Source organism: Drosophila virilis, chromosome 5 (genome assembly GCF_030788295.1).
Source record: "Drosophila virilis strain 15010-1051.87 chromosome 5, Dvir_AGI_RSII-ME, whole genome shotgun sequence".
In the NCBI taxonomy this organism is placed as follows: Eukaryota; Metazoa; Arthropoda; class Insecta; order Diptera; family Drosophilidae; genus Drosophila; species Drosophila virilis.
The window spans coordinates 13,913,940-13,929,606 of NC_091547.1; the positions used below are offsets into that span (position 1 = coordinate 13,913,940).

General features: G+C 41.3%; 5 protein-coding genes across 12 annotated transcripts in view; 3 read left to right on the forward strand and 2 right to left on the reverse strand.

Annotated features, from left to right (window-relative positions):
* Nucleotides 1-426: 426 nt before the first annotated feature.
* On the forward strand, nt 427-3,838 carry LOC6626125 (probable protein phosphatase CG10417). Of its 2 annotated transcripts, none has more exons than XM_015173815.3 (5): nt 427-565; nt 811-1,106; nt 1,176-2,321; nt 2,456-2,986; nt 3,066-3,838. In XM_015173815.3, exons 2-5 carry the CDS (start codon nt 996-998, stop codon nt 3,465-3,467), a joined length of 2,190 nt encoding a protein of 729 aa, XP_015029301.1. In that variant the 5' UTR covers nt 427-565; nt 811-995; the 3' UTR covers nt 3,468-3,838. The 2 variants fall into 2 exon arrangements, with proteins under 2 accessions (XP_015029301.1, XP_002050032.1); XM_002049996.4 differs by lacking the exon at nt 427-565 and adding an exon at nt 636-740.
* Nucleotides 3,839-4,496: 658 nt separating this feature from the next.
* On the forward strand, nt 4,497-6,211 carry LOC6626124 (BTB/POZ domain-containing adapter for CUL3-mediated RhoA degradation protein 3). Its single transcript, XM_002049995.4, has 2 exons — nt 4,497-5,021; nt 5,086-6,211. The coding sequence occupies exons 1-2, from the start codon at nt 4,853-4,855 to the stop codon at nt 5,808-5,810; spliced, it is 894 nt and encodes a 297-aa protein (XP_002050031.1). The 5' UTR covers nt 4,497-4,852; the 3' UTR covers nt 5,811-6,211.
* Nucleotides 6,212-6,352: 141 nt separating this feature from the next.
* Nucleotides 6,353-6,746, forward strand: IFT20 (intraflagellar transport 20). The gene has a single exon (XM_002049994.4). The coding sequence runs from the start codon at nt 6,354-6,356 to the stop codon at nt 6,744-6,746; it is 393 nt and encodes a 130-aa protein (XP_002050030.1). The 5' UTR covers nt 6,353.
* LOC6626122 (INO80 complex subunit B) lies at nt 6,728-7,901 on the reverse strand. Its single transcript, XM_002049993.4, has 2 exons — nt 7,746-7,901; nt 6,728-7,680 (listed from the first exon to the last, which is right to left on the reverse strand). The coding sequence occupies exons 1-2, from the start codon at nt 7,759-7,761 to the stop codon at nt 6,788-6,790; spliced, it is 909 nt and encodes a 302-aa protein (XP_002050029.2). The 5' UTR covers nt 7,762-7,901; the 3' UTR covers nt 6,728-6,787.
* A 586-nt stretch (nt 7,902-8,487) lies between these two features.
* The window catches only part of stw (straw), a 30,835-nt gene continuing 23,655 nt past the window's right edge, over nt 8,488-15,667 (reverse strand). The window contains exons 3-9 of one of the 7 annotated variants that reach the window (XR_001450280.3): nt 14,428-15,188; nt 14,186-14,370; nt 13,239-13,434; nt 12,962-13,174; nt 12,669-12,899; nt 12,337-12,609; nt 11,213-12,274 (exon numbers count right to left, since the gene is read on the reverse strand). Coding sequence is in view for 3 of the 7 variants with exons in the window: in XM_070209895.1 (XP_070065996.1) it covers nt 8,589-9,190; nt 10,424-10,619; nt 14,186-14,370; nt 14,428-15,188 (1,744 nt within the window). In the remaining 4 variants the exon portion in view is untranslated. Of the gene's footprint in view, nt 9,191-9,483; nt 10,248-10,423; nt 10,620-11,212; nt 12,610-12,668; nt 12,900-12,961; nt 13,175-13,238; nt 13,435-14,185; nt 14,371-14,427; nt 15,189-15,667 lie in introns of those variants that run through there. The other 6 variants (XR_001450279.3, XR_001450278.3, XR_004303956.2 and 3 more) reach the window with 6 other exon arrangements.

Here is a 15,667-nt window from a genome sequence, read left to right on the forward strand (position 1 = left end):
TCTCTATCGATTTTGTATCGACTGCTTGGTAACGGAGCAAGTTATCGAATAACAAAGTTTAAATGCGCGGGCACTACGAAGTATTACCGATAGTTGGAATATGTATACTTTATGGAGTCGAAAATGCTTCCCACCACCACATACATGATAATTTATGATAAAATTAGTCGGTATATGTATCACACAACTATTTATAATCTTAATGAAATCAAAGCGAAAAAGAATCCTTTCTCATTTTAAAAAAAAAATACGTTTGTCCATTAATTAAAATTAAATTGGCGAATCTTTGTTAAGTATTGTACGTTCTCAGTTGTAGCGCGATCTGCATCTAATGTCAGTTCCAGTTAAAAGGTGGAAACAGCTCAATTATTCGATTTGGCGTTGCCAGACTTGTATTACTTGTTGAGCCTAAATAATCCATTTCAATATAAATATCCCAACTTTAACTTGATGGCATCTTTTCATCACACGGTCGGCAGTGTAGATTTTTTTTTTTGAGGAACGGCGAAAATATTGCGAAAGGAGTATTTTAATAAGCCATTAATTGCAACGAATAGACAGTTGGGTAAAGTATTCAGTCTGTAGCTATACTGTAAAACAACAAATGAGTTTCACAAACACTTTGGCAACCTTAGTCGAACAAAGCGGCATGGGATACACACGACACAATTTATAGAGACGCTACCCAAGAGAACGTGCCGATCTTAAATTATATTAATCATTTGCTAAAAAGCTTATATGTACGAAAAAGAAACGAAAAAATGGTTAGGACAAATAATTAACTCATACCATTTGTTGTAATTGTAACAGAATCAACAAATCTAAGCAACCTTTGACTCCGGCTTTATTTTTGCCGGTGGCGCGAAAAGTACACACTGCGCGCGTGCGTTGCCCAAGCATCGATTTTTCCGCAATTGCAACTGAAGCAGTCGCTGCGGCTATCGCCACCACTCGTTTGGATATTCCTGAAGCGCTGGACTTATTGTGTGTGAAAAATGGGTGCTTACTTGTCGCATCCGAAGACGGAAAAAGCTTCCACAGATGAATTCAATGATATGCTCGTCGTGGGTGCCAGTTCGATGCAGGGCTGGCGCAACAGTCAAGAGGTAAGTGCATGAATTTTGTATATATGTTATATCGGAGCTGTTTACTTGAGGTGTTATTGTTTCTTTAAGGATGCGCATAATTCAATATTGAATTTTGACACGAACACATCGTTTTTTGCGGTTTACGATGGACACGGCGGTGCTGAGGTGGCGCAATATTGTGCCGATAAACTGCCAGAGTTCCTTATGAGCCTCGACAGCTACAAGAGCGGCAAGTTGGAGCAAGCACTCAAAGATGCGTTTCTGGGATTCGATAAAACATTGCTCGACCCAACAGTGGTCAATACATTAAAGATACTGGCTGGCGAACACAATATTGTCGATGAAGATGGTGAGGGGTACGACGAGGAGGACGACGACGAAGATCTGGCTGAATTGCATGAGGAGAGTAATTTGCCGCTGAACGAGGTTCTAGAGAAGTACAAAGGCCTGCCCCAAACGCATGACCTTTCATTGCTTAAGGCTGACTCTGCTGCCGGAAAGTCAATGCCAACGTTATTGCGTGGTCGTCGTGCTGCGGCTGTCGCTGCCGAAGCGGTCAATAAAGCTGTCATGGATCCAACAGCTAAGCCTGCAGGTTCCTCAACTTCGGCAGCAGCTGCAGCTGCGTTTCATGAAATAGACGGAGCTGGCCCAAGCAGTTCAAGAGTTGGCAAGCCGGAACCAGAAGATGAGTCCACAGTTAGCAGCAGCAGTTCAAGTGCTAGCAAAACCAACAATTCACCTAGCACAAGTAATACTCCTAAGGATGAATCCGTCATCAGCAAAGTTGCAGCAAGCAATAACAGTGGCGTTGCACCTACTGAGCAGAATGGTAGTGTTACCTCTTCAGAGGCTAAAGCCGTGGTCAAAGTTGCAAATGAGACTCCCGCCGCATCAGAGGAAACTGCTGTGTCTGGTTCCAGCGATATTGCAGATAAAAAAGCAAACGGAAGTGTCGACAATTCCACAACCGGTAAACCAGAGCCCGCTGACATTTCATCAACTAGCAAGGAATCGGAAAAAGTTTTGAAAAAAGTCAATTCTGCACAAGACGAAGAGTCCACCGACGACGACGCCGATTATGACGAGAACGCTTTGATAAAAGCCCAAGAAATTACTGCGGCTGATAGCTCTTCTGATGAGGAGATGGTTGACGGTAATGACGGTCATGATGACGATGACGACGACGACGACGATGATGATGATGACGAGGACGACGACGACGAAGACGAGGTAAGATACACAATATGCTCTTAACTCGGTCATAAAAGATAACATGACCTGATCTGCTGATTAACATCTTTAGAAAGAGTTTGATTAACAAATGGATTTTCTTATTTATTGGATGTTATATAAACTGTTTTTAGGATGACAATGTTAGCGAAGATGACGCCGATGAAGACCAGCTAGCAAATGATCATTTCTGCGCCAACATGATTGAAGAACCTGGTAAAGATAGTGGATGCACAGCGGTTGTCTGTTTGTTGCACGGCCGTGACTTATATGTAGCGAATGCTGGAGATTCGCGGTGCGTTATTTCACGCAACGGAAAGGCCATTGAGATGAGCCTAGATCACAAGCCCGAGGATGAAGAGGAGTCAACACGTATTGTCAAGGCAGGTGGCCGTGTCACCCTTGATGGTCGCGTTAACGGTGGGCTAAATTTGTCCAGGGCTCTGGGAGATCATGCATACAAAACGAATTTGGAGCTGCCAGCTGAAGCACAAATGATTTCCGCGCTGCCGGACGTTAAGAAACTAATCATTACTCCAGAAGATGAGTTTATGGTCCTGGCTTGCGATGGTATATGGAATTACATGTCCAGCGGGGAGGTAGTCGACTTTGTGCGGCTGCGTCTGAAAGATGAAAGCAAGAAATTGTCGCAAATTTGTGAGGAGGTGAGCTTAATTGATCGCATCTGTCTTTGGGAATAAACCAAATTCATATTTATTTCGTTTTCAAATAATTAACAAATAGCTTTTTGACAATTGTTTGGCGCCAAATACAATGGGCGATGGCACTGGATGCGACAACATGACCGCTGTCATTGTGAAATTTGAGCAAAAACTACAAGAACTAACATCCACAATAAATCCAGCTGAGACGGAAAACGCGATCCTTGAAGCAGCTAAGGAAAAGAAAGAATCCAACGACGCCAATGCGGAGCAAAGTGCTCTTAAACGTAGCGCTTCACCAGACGCTGGTGCTGATGAAGCTAGCCGGGCCGAGATTACTAGCAAGTCAAAACGATTGAAGATTGAAGGTGATTTGCTGGAGCCAGAGGATGCAAACGCAAAGAATGCCACCGATGCCATTAGCTGCCCGCCATCATCGGTTGGTGAACAGAAGGAAACTGCTGTCGTCGTATCATCTACATAAATTCTATTATTGGGCCTACACCACTATTTAAATGCGGGCTCTTAGAGCAAAGAAAAAGAAAACAATTTCCAAATTATTTAATGCAAGTGTATACATAACGAATATTCATTTGTACACATATATTTTACCTATTCATAAATATATTCTTTTTATTTTGTTCTTTTCTAAAAACGTAAAATCATTAGCTCACGTTCAATTATCAATTCAATCAAATCATCAAATTCCACATCTTATATATTCATATGCATACATACAATTATAGACTTATTAGTTATTATTTTTCGATGCGTTCACCCAAAAAAACTTTTTTATATATTTAAAATTAATGTATAATGTGACGAGTCAGAAAATAAAAACCAGTAAGATTGAGACTTCCTGCCTATAAACTGCCCGAAAGTAGAAAATCTGAAATACAGTTCATGTATGTATACTAAAACTATAGCATTAAGCATTAACTTGAACTTAAATTAAATTCAGATTAACAAAATATTTATTTTCCTCAGGTACAGTTATATTCAATTGTCAGTATTTTTTTTATACCCTTTTTAAAATAAGTTGATTGGCCGGTATCAAGTGTTTTTTAAATGGAAGCTGCCAGTTTTTGGTGTTTTGAATTTGGTGAACCAATATTTGGATGCATCGGAAAATAGAAATGTAGCCTATCAACTAAGGGTTGTATTTGAATTTATGATTTTTTTTTTTTTTATATAAATTGTCCGTCGGTTTTGATGGGAGCTGCGAAAAATATTAAACAGCTTCCTATGTTACCTCGGAAGAGTAAAAACAAGTATGCAATGCTTACAAATATGATTAGTTTGTGAAATTCTCAAAAAAAATTAATATCTCTTGCGATGAGCATGGCAATCAGCTGTTCGATTTGTACTTACGCTGTAATTTTTAGTAACAAATGAAACTTTATTTAAGGTACGAAGAAATACCTAAAGAGGTATTTAGTATTTTTTGTGAATGAAAGCGTTTTGGTATCATTTAAGACATTTTTATATTTACATCAGCACATTCATACTGGTGTAGGTGTATTAATCCATATATATATATGTGTGTACGTTTTTAAGATTGACTGCATCAAGAGTAAATCTAGCATTTTTTAATATTCTTGTTAAGAGATTTAAATATTCGCCAAAATTGATCCATTGGCGCTCGCGGCGAGCGTAAGCAACGCAAAAGAAAGCGTTTGCAGAGGCTCCAAACAAAAGGGCGTGGACACAGTGAACGGAAGTATCGGCACGGTTGCCGTGGCTGGTGTCTCAAATACACCATCCAGCAACATTGAAGTTGACGATCTGGGTCGCGCTTTTAATGGCAAAGTCCATTTGACTCAGGCAGCCAGCAACCAGCTTGTACTCCATGCCAAAGAGCCCGAAACTATGTCCGGCGACCAGAAAGTGCTATTGAAGGGACACGCATCACAGTACGTTAAACTAAATGTGGGTGGCCGTTTGTATTATACGACGATTGGCACTCTAACAAAACATAATGATACCATGCTCAGTGCCATGTTCAGTGGGCGCATGGAGGTGCTTACAGATTCTGAAGGTATGTCTCCATACCCATCATAGTTGCTTACTTCATGTTGCACATGTTTCAATTTGGTTAACAGGTTGGATTTTGATCGATCGTTGTGGCAATCATTTTGGCATAATATTAAACTTTTTGCGTGATGGCAGTGTGCCGCTGCCGGAGACAAACAAGGAGATTGCAGAGCTACTTGCCGAAGCGAAATACTACTGCATCACTGAACTTGCAATGTCCTGTGAGCGGGCATTATATACACACCAGGAACCGAAACCCATCTGCCGTATACCGTTGATAACGTCGCAAAAGGAGGAACAGTTGCTGATCAGTTCATCCTCGAAGCCGGCCGTCATTTTGGTGGTACAGCGACAGAACAACAAATACTCGTACACAAGCACTTCGGATGATAATTTGCTCAAGAATATTGAACTGTTTGACAAGCTGTCATTACGCTTTAACGAGCGAATACTATTCATTAAGGACGTAATTGGGCCAAGTGAAATTTGCTGCTGGTCATTTTATGGGCACGGCAAAAAAGTGGCCGAGGTCTGCTGTACATCTATTGTCTATGCGACAGATCGCAAGCACACTAAAGTGGAGTTCCCAGAAGCACGCATCTACGAGGAGACTCTTCAGGTTCTACTCTATGAGAATCGCAATGCGCCGGACCAGGAGCTGTTGCAAGCCACATCTTCCGTGCGTGCAGGCGGCGTCAGCGGCGCCAGTATGCATCAGTATACGAGCGACGAGGAAGAAGAGCGCACGGGCCTCGCTCGATTGCGATCAAACAAGCGGAACAACCCCACTTGACTTATACCTAAGTTGGAAATTCCTCAGATTAGATGGCAAAACTGCGGTGCTTGCAGCCATTGTTGGTTCGCCTCCTGATCTTTGGCGCGAGTGTCGTAACTGTGGTTTTGGAACATATTCGTTTATATGCTTACCAAAAAATCAAGCCAACAAATTAAATTTTTGTGTATGTATTAAAACTGTGAACACCGTGAGATTAATCGCAATTATATTCCATCTGTCACTGTCACACCAGATCCCATGCCTAGCGCAAAGTATTAGGTCTCATATTTGATGCGTATTTAAATGTATGCAATCTCGGAAAACAAACGTATACATACATATTATATATATATAAAGGAAATGAGTAGAAATCAGACTAATAAAAATGGTTCGGTTAATTAACCATAAAAAGATCTTAACATGTAGTGTAGTGTTTATGTGTGAGAGCAAGGAGCTGCTAGCGTTTAGCCAAGTTAGAGGGTAGGTATTGTTGGTTGCCATGGCAACATTGATTTATAAAAAAAGACCAACTAAATAGAATTTAATCGGAATAAAGTTACAATGGAGGAACTTCATAAAGCAGGGCTTTATATGGACGAAATCTATAGGCTCCGAGTCCAGGATCCAACGATTGCCAACCAGACAATTGAGCTGCGACAGGAGTGCTTGGAATATTCAAGAAACTTGCAAGTTTTTAAAAAGTTCGGTGAGGACTTCTACAAAATATCGTCTAATTTCGCTAAAGATGTCGAGAATGAAAAACTGCGTGCAATTGGCACACAGAACCAGCTCAAGACAATGGCCAAACAGCGTCAGACGGAGCAGCAAGTTTATCAGAGCCAGATTCTAGAGCAGACAGTGGAACTCGAGCGTGTGAAAAGCGAGTATCAATATTTGCAGCGCATTGAGTCCGAACAGCAAGAGATTATCAACAATTTCCTAATGAACCAATAAAATAACATTTATTTTTATTAAATTGGCTGACCCTACGATTTTTAAATAACAGCAAGATTCTTTCGATAACACGCTAAACTACACAGCGGCATATTCGTTTTGGAGCAACTGTAGACTTTGCGGTTGGTGCAGCCTGGGATACCACACAGCTGACGGGGCGGCGGTTTGATGGCGGATTGTGCTTGTATTGGAAACTCTTGTCCTGGTGGCACTATTATGTAAACACCATCCAAAGAATTTATGTACGTAAGCGATGGACGTGTGAGTTTTTGATTTTGTTTATTACGTGCTGCTGCTGAGCGCTGCTTGCCACTTTCTTGCTTCTTTAGCAGGCGTTCCATCGTCTTTTGCTTGTCTTTCTCCCTACGTTCATCGGCTTGTTGTTTGCGCTTTTGCGACTTTAGCGCAGCCTTTTGAATCTCCTCGGCCGTCTGAGGTTTTTCCTTCTCCCTATACCCACTTGGAAGTGCGATAAGCTCTTCCACAAATCCCGCCAATGCAGGCTCGGCATCCTGCGTCCGTTCATACATGGCACGTTGGCGTGCTGTCATTAGTTTGGGATCTTTTATCTTTTTCAACTCATCATCGACGTCTTCAAGTTTGCCAGTTTCGATGGCATTTAACCATCGCTCCTCATCGCTTGAAGTATCAGAGTTACGGCGTTTTCTAACCTTCTTCGTGGAATTGCTTGGTGGCGTTGAGATCCCCGGCAAAGATTTCGTACTGGACGCAGGTCGTGTCCGTTCATTAGCCTTGTTAGTATACACCGATGGGGTTGTCACTGTAGGTTTTACTGGTATTTGTGCAGCTGCCTGCGTTGTTGCCATTTCAATTGGCTCTGGAACACAGATTGCTTGTGTCGGTGATGGCGGGGACTCTGTGGGCGAGGCAAACCGTGCGGGTTTTTGTCGTTTACTCCGCTTTGAGCGGCGATCTTAAATGATTATAGAATTCACGATTAAAGATGACGACTCTTAGTGATGCATGAGACGTACATACCTTCAGATTTTCCCATACTTTTTATTTTGATTTTCTTATTAAGTAATTCCCCGCAGTCCAGCGAGGAAACAATATTTTAATTTTAATTTAGGATATTAGTGTTGTTGGAGATGGGGATAAGTAGATCTGGCAAACTATCGATAGGACCGTCGATTATAGCGATATTTTTTGTGTTTTGAGAACCATCGATGACTTTTTGGGAACTATCGATGTTTTATGAGCTAATTTAAAACATTTTTAATTTGGCAGTTATCTATTTGGAAATATTATTGTAAGAACCCTTGCTTATTAGTTGAATTTATGTCAAAATTTCAATATTGGACATTATTTGTCCAAGATATTCGTTTTTTTTCTCAACAACATCCCTTTTTATTATTTTTGAATGCAAATTGTTTTTACAAATTCCGTACCTTACGGACTTCACGTATACGTTATATTTTACATCGAAATTTTAAATGAGTTCCATCGAATAAGGAACCAAAAGCTTGAATCAAATTTATCCTTGACAATTCTAATGTAAACCTTGAAAATCAGAAAGAATACAAGGTTTAATATATATCTGAGTTTAATAGTTACAAGTTCTTACAATCCGTTGTTTTGAACTCAATGTCCCTAAAAATTATATTTAGTAGTCAGTCGTAATTGAGAAGTGTTGTTGTTGTTTTGCTGTCTCACTTTTAGACAGATTAATAAAAGTTCTATTTAATTACACATTTATTTTTTAATGATAATAAAAAGCGCTTCATCACAAAGGTAGAATTTTGTTAATGTCTATACGATAAATAACTGATCTTAAAGATATAACGCACTTAGTTGCTAATTATGGGACTGTATAATGTCTAGCTACCATAAGGTGCTGGGAGTTATGGGTGGTTGGTGGTTACCACAGCGCGGAAAGTTGGTAGGGACAGGCGGAAGATCCTTGGGAGTGCCAATTTGAAATATCAAATTCATGCCAATTACGATGTGGTATTGGAAATGACAATGAAACAGCCAGAACCCAGGATTGTCTGCTCGAAATCGTAAGACCGCGTATCCATTATTTGGCACGGCTACCGTGTCCTTTAGCGCCGGCTTAATATACTGTCGCTCTAGCATACCGCGTTGATCTAGGTCCAGTGCATGTTTCAGATTCATCCGTTTAATATTTGTGTCCGGCGAGCGTCCCAAGCCAAGTACATAAAAGGAAGTGCCGTGCAGATGGAATGGATGACTTATGTTGATCTGTTGCACTTCGTCCACCAAAACAACCTCAACGATTGCATTCAATGGTATGTCTATCTTGTGAGTGCACTGACAATTTTCGCCACAGTCTGCGGGCCTATTGTCCCCATTGCAGAAGTAATCCTCCGGAATGTCATTGTACTGGGACAGCATTGGCGAAGGCGGCGATACGTACGAGACCTCATCGATGAGCGAAATTAGATGGTCCGCATCAGAAGCGACTATAGAACGAAAGGATTAGTGCATGTGACTATGACACTCGGTTAGCATAAGCCGCAGATGCGAGCCCCTGATGCGAGCTGGCCTTGGAACAGTTTTTTGCATCGTATTTTATGTGGTTAACATTAGAAGTACGTTCTATTAAATATATAACATATATGTGGATATATGTGGACGAAAGTGAACACATGCGCATAATGTTCATAACATAAACGTAAATAACATATGTAAGTATATGAACATTAACAATAATAGTATTAATATAATAATAAACATAATATAAACACAAACATAGACCTAGTTTGCCCCGTGACGGGCGATATCACCCATCCAATCTTGCTATTGCACATTACAACATGATTTAGCCTACGGACAAGCAAGTGGTTAATAAATTAATTAAATCGTTATTGTGGTGGAGCATAGCACATGATTAACGAGAGGGGCCACTAACTGATGTTGGTGGTGGTTAATACCAGGTAACGGGTGGTACGTGATCACCGCAGCGGGGAAAACGCGGCGGCACGGGTGGCAGGTCGGCTTGTGTGCCGATGTGAAAGACCAAATTCATGCCGATGACAATGTGAAACAGAAAGTGACAGTGGAACAGCCAGTAGCCAGGATTGTCGGCCCGAAATCGCATCACCACATAACCGTTATTGGGCACAGCGATTGTATCCTTGAGCGGTGGCTTCGAGAAGTCGCGTTCAAGCATTCCCATGCGATCCAGCTCCAAAGCATGCTTAAGATTGATTTTTTTTATTGATTTGTCTGGCGACCGGCCCAGCCCCACCACATAAAAGGCGGTACCATGCAAATGGAACGGATGACTCAGGTTCACCTGCTGCACTTCATCCACCAGCACAACCTCAACAATCGCTCCCAGTGGTATATCAACCATGTGCGTGCACTCGCAGTTGGGTCCACAGTTGGGCGGTCGATTATCGCCGTTGCAAAAGTACTCGGGCGGTATATCCTCGATTTGTGACAGTGGCGGTGCCGGTGGCGATATGTACGATATTTCGTCGACGAGAGAGGTTAGATGGTCACCGCTAGGCACAACTAAACATGTGTGTATTGGTAGCGATCAGTTTGTTGAGTTGACCCAATGAGGCATTGTTAAGTTTAGTAGTACATGAGCGTAAGTATACAAAAAAGTTGGTTCAGGTTAGTTTGGGCAAAGCAAATGAGTTCGGTTAGCAAACAGTTAAATGCCAATCTGTTTAATGGTTACGTACCCAAAAATCTGTTGTAGGTATTGGGTATAAAGAGAGTTTTCGGCTCGTAAACATAAAATCTGAAAGGCAAAAAGATTTTCACATCGGGCCTCTCAACCAAAACGCTCTTATCCACTTTTTTCGCGTTCTTTAAATTCGAAACGCAAATTGCATCGGCACGCTTGCGATCACAAATGGCATCCAGCGGGTTGAGTATCTGTGAACAATTTTAAATTATACAAAAAAAATAAACAACTATTAGGTAAGCATTTAATTATTCTATCAGTTTGTGCACGCAATTGCTGTGATTTTAAGAAAGTTTAAAAACAGTTCTGAAAAAAAAAAATTGTTGATTCTCGTTGTTTATTGTGTTGATATACATACATACAATGGATACGTCTATGGCAATACAAAAGACTGTATTAAAACAAGAGTGCTCTAGTCGACTGGCCCGACTAGCAGATACCCTGTATCCAGCCATGAATAACTCATGCTTGAATGCATTCTGTTGAGGGCCTCGTATTGCCATCCAACTGCGCATATTCGATATACAAACGTTTTTTTTTTATAGGAATAGTGTGTACCAACACCCCAAACCCATACGAGAATTTATTCGTATTGCGGATTTGCTGTCCGGCGTATTCAGACGAAACACAGACACAGATTGGTAGGCAGAGGATCGAGATCGGGTCCGCTGCCTCTTCACATATTTGTACAGCACCAATGTACCTTTTTTTTCTGCCAAATAATTTTCCATGGGTACAGGGTATGGAGAAGGTGAGAGAACGTGTAAATGGAAATGAAATCGTGTAACTATTTTAATTTTTCATATTTTATTAAAATTGATTTAAACAATAAATATAAATTTAACGGCAGTTAATTGGGTTGTATCGTAATTCAAGCTATACAAATCTCTAGATTTTCCAGTTTATATAAAATTATATATATAGGGTATATATATTGCATTGTGTTGGAAATGTACAAGTTTTATGTCTGGCAAACATATTTATTTTATCAATTACAAATGCATGATGTATCGTTTTATTGATTTGCAGCTAGTATTAAATATGACTGGGAGAAGCCAATCAGAGTGTATTTCATAAAATAGACCCTAGGCATTACATAAGTAAGTAGTTTAAGCATAATATATATTTGATTTTTACAAACATTTTATGTACATTAATAATTATTTTATAGCTTTATTCATTTAATTGATTTTTACATGTATTTAAAATTTACACAAAGTCAAACTTAATCCAAATTCAAACCAGGAAAAGTTAAGCTTTGCATAAAACTAGGCACCAGCGTGTGAATTATTGGTCCTATATACATACATTAGTTAAATATACATACATCAATTCTGTACATACATATACGTATGCATCCACATACATACACATATTACAAAACACTCGAGGATTGGAGCTAGTCCATGTTTCGGTTACAATTATCAGAAACGGATCGCCACAGGAAAACCAATGTGTTTTAATTGATAATAAAAACAAACAAACAAAAAAAAATAATAATAATAGACTAAGTCCAAAGTTCAAATTGAATTTCTGGGAGTATTTATGGCGGCTGCTCCAAACATCCAAATCATACTAATATGATTGTTAACACTTTTATACAGAATATCATTCATTGCACCTCGTCTGCTCTAGTGCATCTGTGTGCACTATGCGTGATTTTTTATTATTTTATTATTATTATTATTATTATTAAGTAGAGTGCAGGAGGGGTAGGGAATAATTGCTTGATGCAACTTTTGGTAGGGCGCAAGCAATGTGCACCCAGAGGCAAGCTTTTGCGGAAGGCAGGTAATAATAGTATCATACAGGTAGGCGGCAGTGATAACGTATTTATCGGGGGATTCTGTGCTAATCGGGATAATTTACAACAAATACATATATACACATACATACATACATACATACTTATTGTGCTGTCTCTAAAACTTTGTACAAACTGGTCGTTCTGTAGGCAGGTCCTCATCGCTTTCAGTATTTGTTTTTGTGCGGGTTTCTTCTATGAGTTAGAGCCGTTGCATTAGAGCCTAGCTTAATTAATGGGAATGGGTGGAGTGTGATCGCCACATGTTGGAAAACCTGGTGGCACAGGTGGCAGATCGGCATTGGTGCCGACTTGCAGTATTAAATTCATGCCAATAACGATGTGGAATAGGAAATGACAGTGGAAAAGCCAGAAACCTGCCAAATAAACCATAATTATAATAATCAATTGACAACTATTTACAAATTATATTTACCGGGATTATCAGCTCTAAAGCGCAGCACCACATAGCCATTATTGGGCACCGCAATGGTATCCTTTGTCGGCGGCAGATTATACTGCCTGTGCAGGAGACCGCGTCTGTCCAGGTCCAGCGCATGCTTCAGGTTGATCTTCTTCACAGTCGAGTCGGGCGAGCGACCGATACCGATCACACTGAATCCGTAGCCGTGCAAATGGAAGGGATGTGACAGGTTTGGCTGTTGCACTGCAATTAGCTTGGGTTGTTAGCAACGGGACAATATTTGTATTAATCTGTTGAGAACTAACCCTCGTCCACTAGTACGACCTCGACAATCGCATTGAGTGGTATGTCGATCTTATGGGTGCACATGCAGTTGGGTCCACAATCGGCCGGTCGGTTGTCGCCATTGCAGAACTGCTCCGGGTTGATTTCATTATACTGCGAGGTGAGCGGGGCCGGCGCGGATAGATAGGATATCTCATCGATAAGCGAGATGACATGATCGCCAGTTGGAGCCACTGGAAATTATTCGGGTAAGTCTCACACTCAACTAATCAAGTATGTTTTGGTTCTATTGCTTACCCAAAAATCGGTTGTAGGTGTTCGGTTGGAAGAGATCCTCAGCGCGATAGACAAAGAAACGGAATGGCAGGAAAATCTTAACGTCCGGTTTCTCAGCAAGGATTCCACGGTCGATTTCGAGTGCATTTTTCAATTGACTTACGCAGATCGCATCGTTGCGTTGACGATTACATTGAGCGTCCAGGGGGTTCATGACCTTTTATTACGTTAGTTTACGTCACAATGTCAGTCGTCGGATTGCAAGGAGGATTGTGTTCATATATACATGTGCAGGTTAACCACGTTTGAATTGGTTGTGTGGTCGAATGTTACATTGCGTGGAGGTTTTTTTTTTTTTTTTTTTGGGGGGGAGTAAGGTTTTTGAAAGAGACAGAAAAAAGTATTAAGTTTTGCAATTTTTCACAGTGAGTCACAGTTGCAGTTGCATTTTCTTTATATATGTACAGCGTACGTATTTACAAATCCACAACAAAATAATAATTATTTATATATAATACATTGTACTTACACTCATGTTAGAGTAATGCGTTGAGCTACCTCGCGATATTGACAATATCAGAAAACTTATATATCTACTTGTGCCCAATCAATATACCTCGTATATGGCAGGAGTCAAACTCTAAATATTGTAAAGCCTCAATGCCTTAAAATCTTTTGTGTAATTTGTGCACGTTGATTTGAAGGATCTATAACTGGATAATATACTATATCGAATCTCAGGCATTCAGATTGTTAAAGCTTCGACTTCTAATTAATTAACTTTGAGCCTAATTGCGAATTCGTGACACTCGTTTTGGCATGAAATGAAATCGAAAGTCTATTACCTATTTAAGCTGTAAGTATAATGAAGACTCATATTCAATGAAGACTCATATTACCGAGCTCTGCACTCTTGTTGGACTGTCTAGAATCGATAAGTGTATTGAAATGGGAATAGCGCAACTTACCACACCCTGCGGAATGCCGACATCGTAGGTCGGTGGCGCCGAGGCTGGCTGATAGGGACCTCTAGCGTAGCGCAGGATAGCTAGCTGCTGAGCTCGACGAATGCCGCACTCGCCGAGTCCTCGCAGCTGGATCCAGTAGGCGCCCACGGGCTGATCGGCCGTGATAATAAAGTCATAGCGCTCGCCTATACCCAATGGTTATTTGGTGCTCTGCAGTTGCATATCTTATCTGAAGGACTTACCTGAAAAGGAGATGATTGTGTTGACGTTGACCGGATGCACAGACTCGCCGTCAGTTGCAATTACTGTCATGCCGTGGCCTTCGATGGTCACCTGCGCTGGGCAAACCGAGGCGAAGGCGTTGATCATGCGGAACCGATAGCGCCGGCCGGGTGTAATTGTGAATATTTCGAGCGGCGTGTTTGTCATGAAACCAGTGTTGGGATCACGGAACTGGCCTTTGCCGTTGATCAGCATGGATTCCGGATCTTGGCCAGTGTTCACGGCCAGGCGGCCCGGGTACCGCTCCGCAGCATCCTCATGCAGCCAGTCGCTAATGAGCATTATGTGCGTAGTCAAATCAAAGTCGTACAGATGGGAGTTGGGATCGCGTGAAGGCGGCTGCCGCACCACAACGCTGCCGTAGAGACCATCAAGCTTCTGTAGTCCAGTGTGCGAGTGCCAGAAATGGGTGCCCGCATTGCCCGTCCATTGGTACCGGAACGTGTTGCCCTGCTGAATGGGGCACTGCGTGACGAACGGCACACCATCGTAGTACTGCGAGCCGCGCTGCCAGATTCCATGCCAGTGAATGGTTACCTCCATGCCCTCCATGTGGTTCTCCACATCAATGACAACCTTATCGTTCTCGCACACCTGTATACTGGGGCCGGGTATCATTCGGTTTGCCGTCAGTATGCCACGCTCAACACCATCGGCCAAAACGCACTGACAGTGACTCCAAACGGTGTTCGTGGCATTCGGCGTGCACACCTGGCAGGCACTGTAAGAAAGCGAAAATTAAGTGGAGAAAACGGAAAGATGGCAGAATATTCATTGCATGGCCAAGTTTGATTTTGGTGTGTGCTATGCTTGATAAATAAATAAAATAATAAATAAATATATATTCATAATCTGGTTACATAAAACCGCAAAACTGAATCCGACTGGAACTGTGCAAGTGTATAGGGTATTTACAGCAACGTTTTGAAGGATTACAAATGCATTCTAATCTCTGAATAGTTGTTAATGTGTATTGTGCGTGCGTTTCCAACCGGACTGCTAACATAAGGAAACTCTTGGAAACCTGTTCTATGCAAGTAAAAACAATATTAGCTAGCGAGGTTATCGAACTATCCACAACTGTGTTTTTTTTTTTTTTTTTTTGCAAAAAGCTGGCTCTACGGATCGTACACATAGCGTTGTGGCTTTTCAGCCTGAGAACTCTGGGCCAACAGCTGGAGCCCGTAACCGGAGCTGCTG

Bases quoted from the DNA above. Each gene is read 5' to 3' on its own strand.
- LOC6626125 (XM_015173815.3), top strand. From the start codon at position 996: ATGGGTGCTTACTTGTCGCATCCGAAGACGGAAAAAGCTTCCACAGAT. The intron at 1,107-1,175 runs GTAAGTGCATGA...TGTTTCTTTAAG, and splicing joins GCTGGCGCAACAGTCAAGAG to GATGCGCATAATTCAATATT. The intron at 2,987-3,065 runs GTGAGCTTAATT...ATTAACAAATAG, and splicing joins TGTCGCAAATTTGTGAGGAG to CTTTTTGACAATTGTTTGGC.
- LOC6626124 (XM_002049995.4), top strand. From the start codon at position 4,853: ATGTCCGGCGACCAGAAAGTGCTATTGAAGGGACACGCATCACAGTAC. The intron at 5,022-5,085 runs GTATGTCTCCAT...TTTGGTTAACAG, and splicing joins GGTGCTTACAGATTCTGAAG to GTTGGATTTTGATCGATCGT.
- IFT20 (XM_002049994.4), top strand. From the start codon at position 6,354: ATGGAGGAACTTCATAAAGCAGGGCTTTATATGGACGAAATCTATAGG.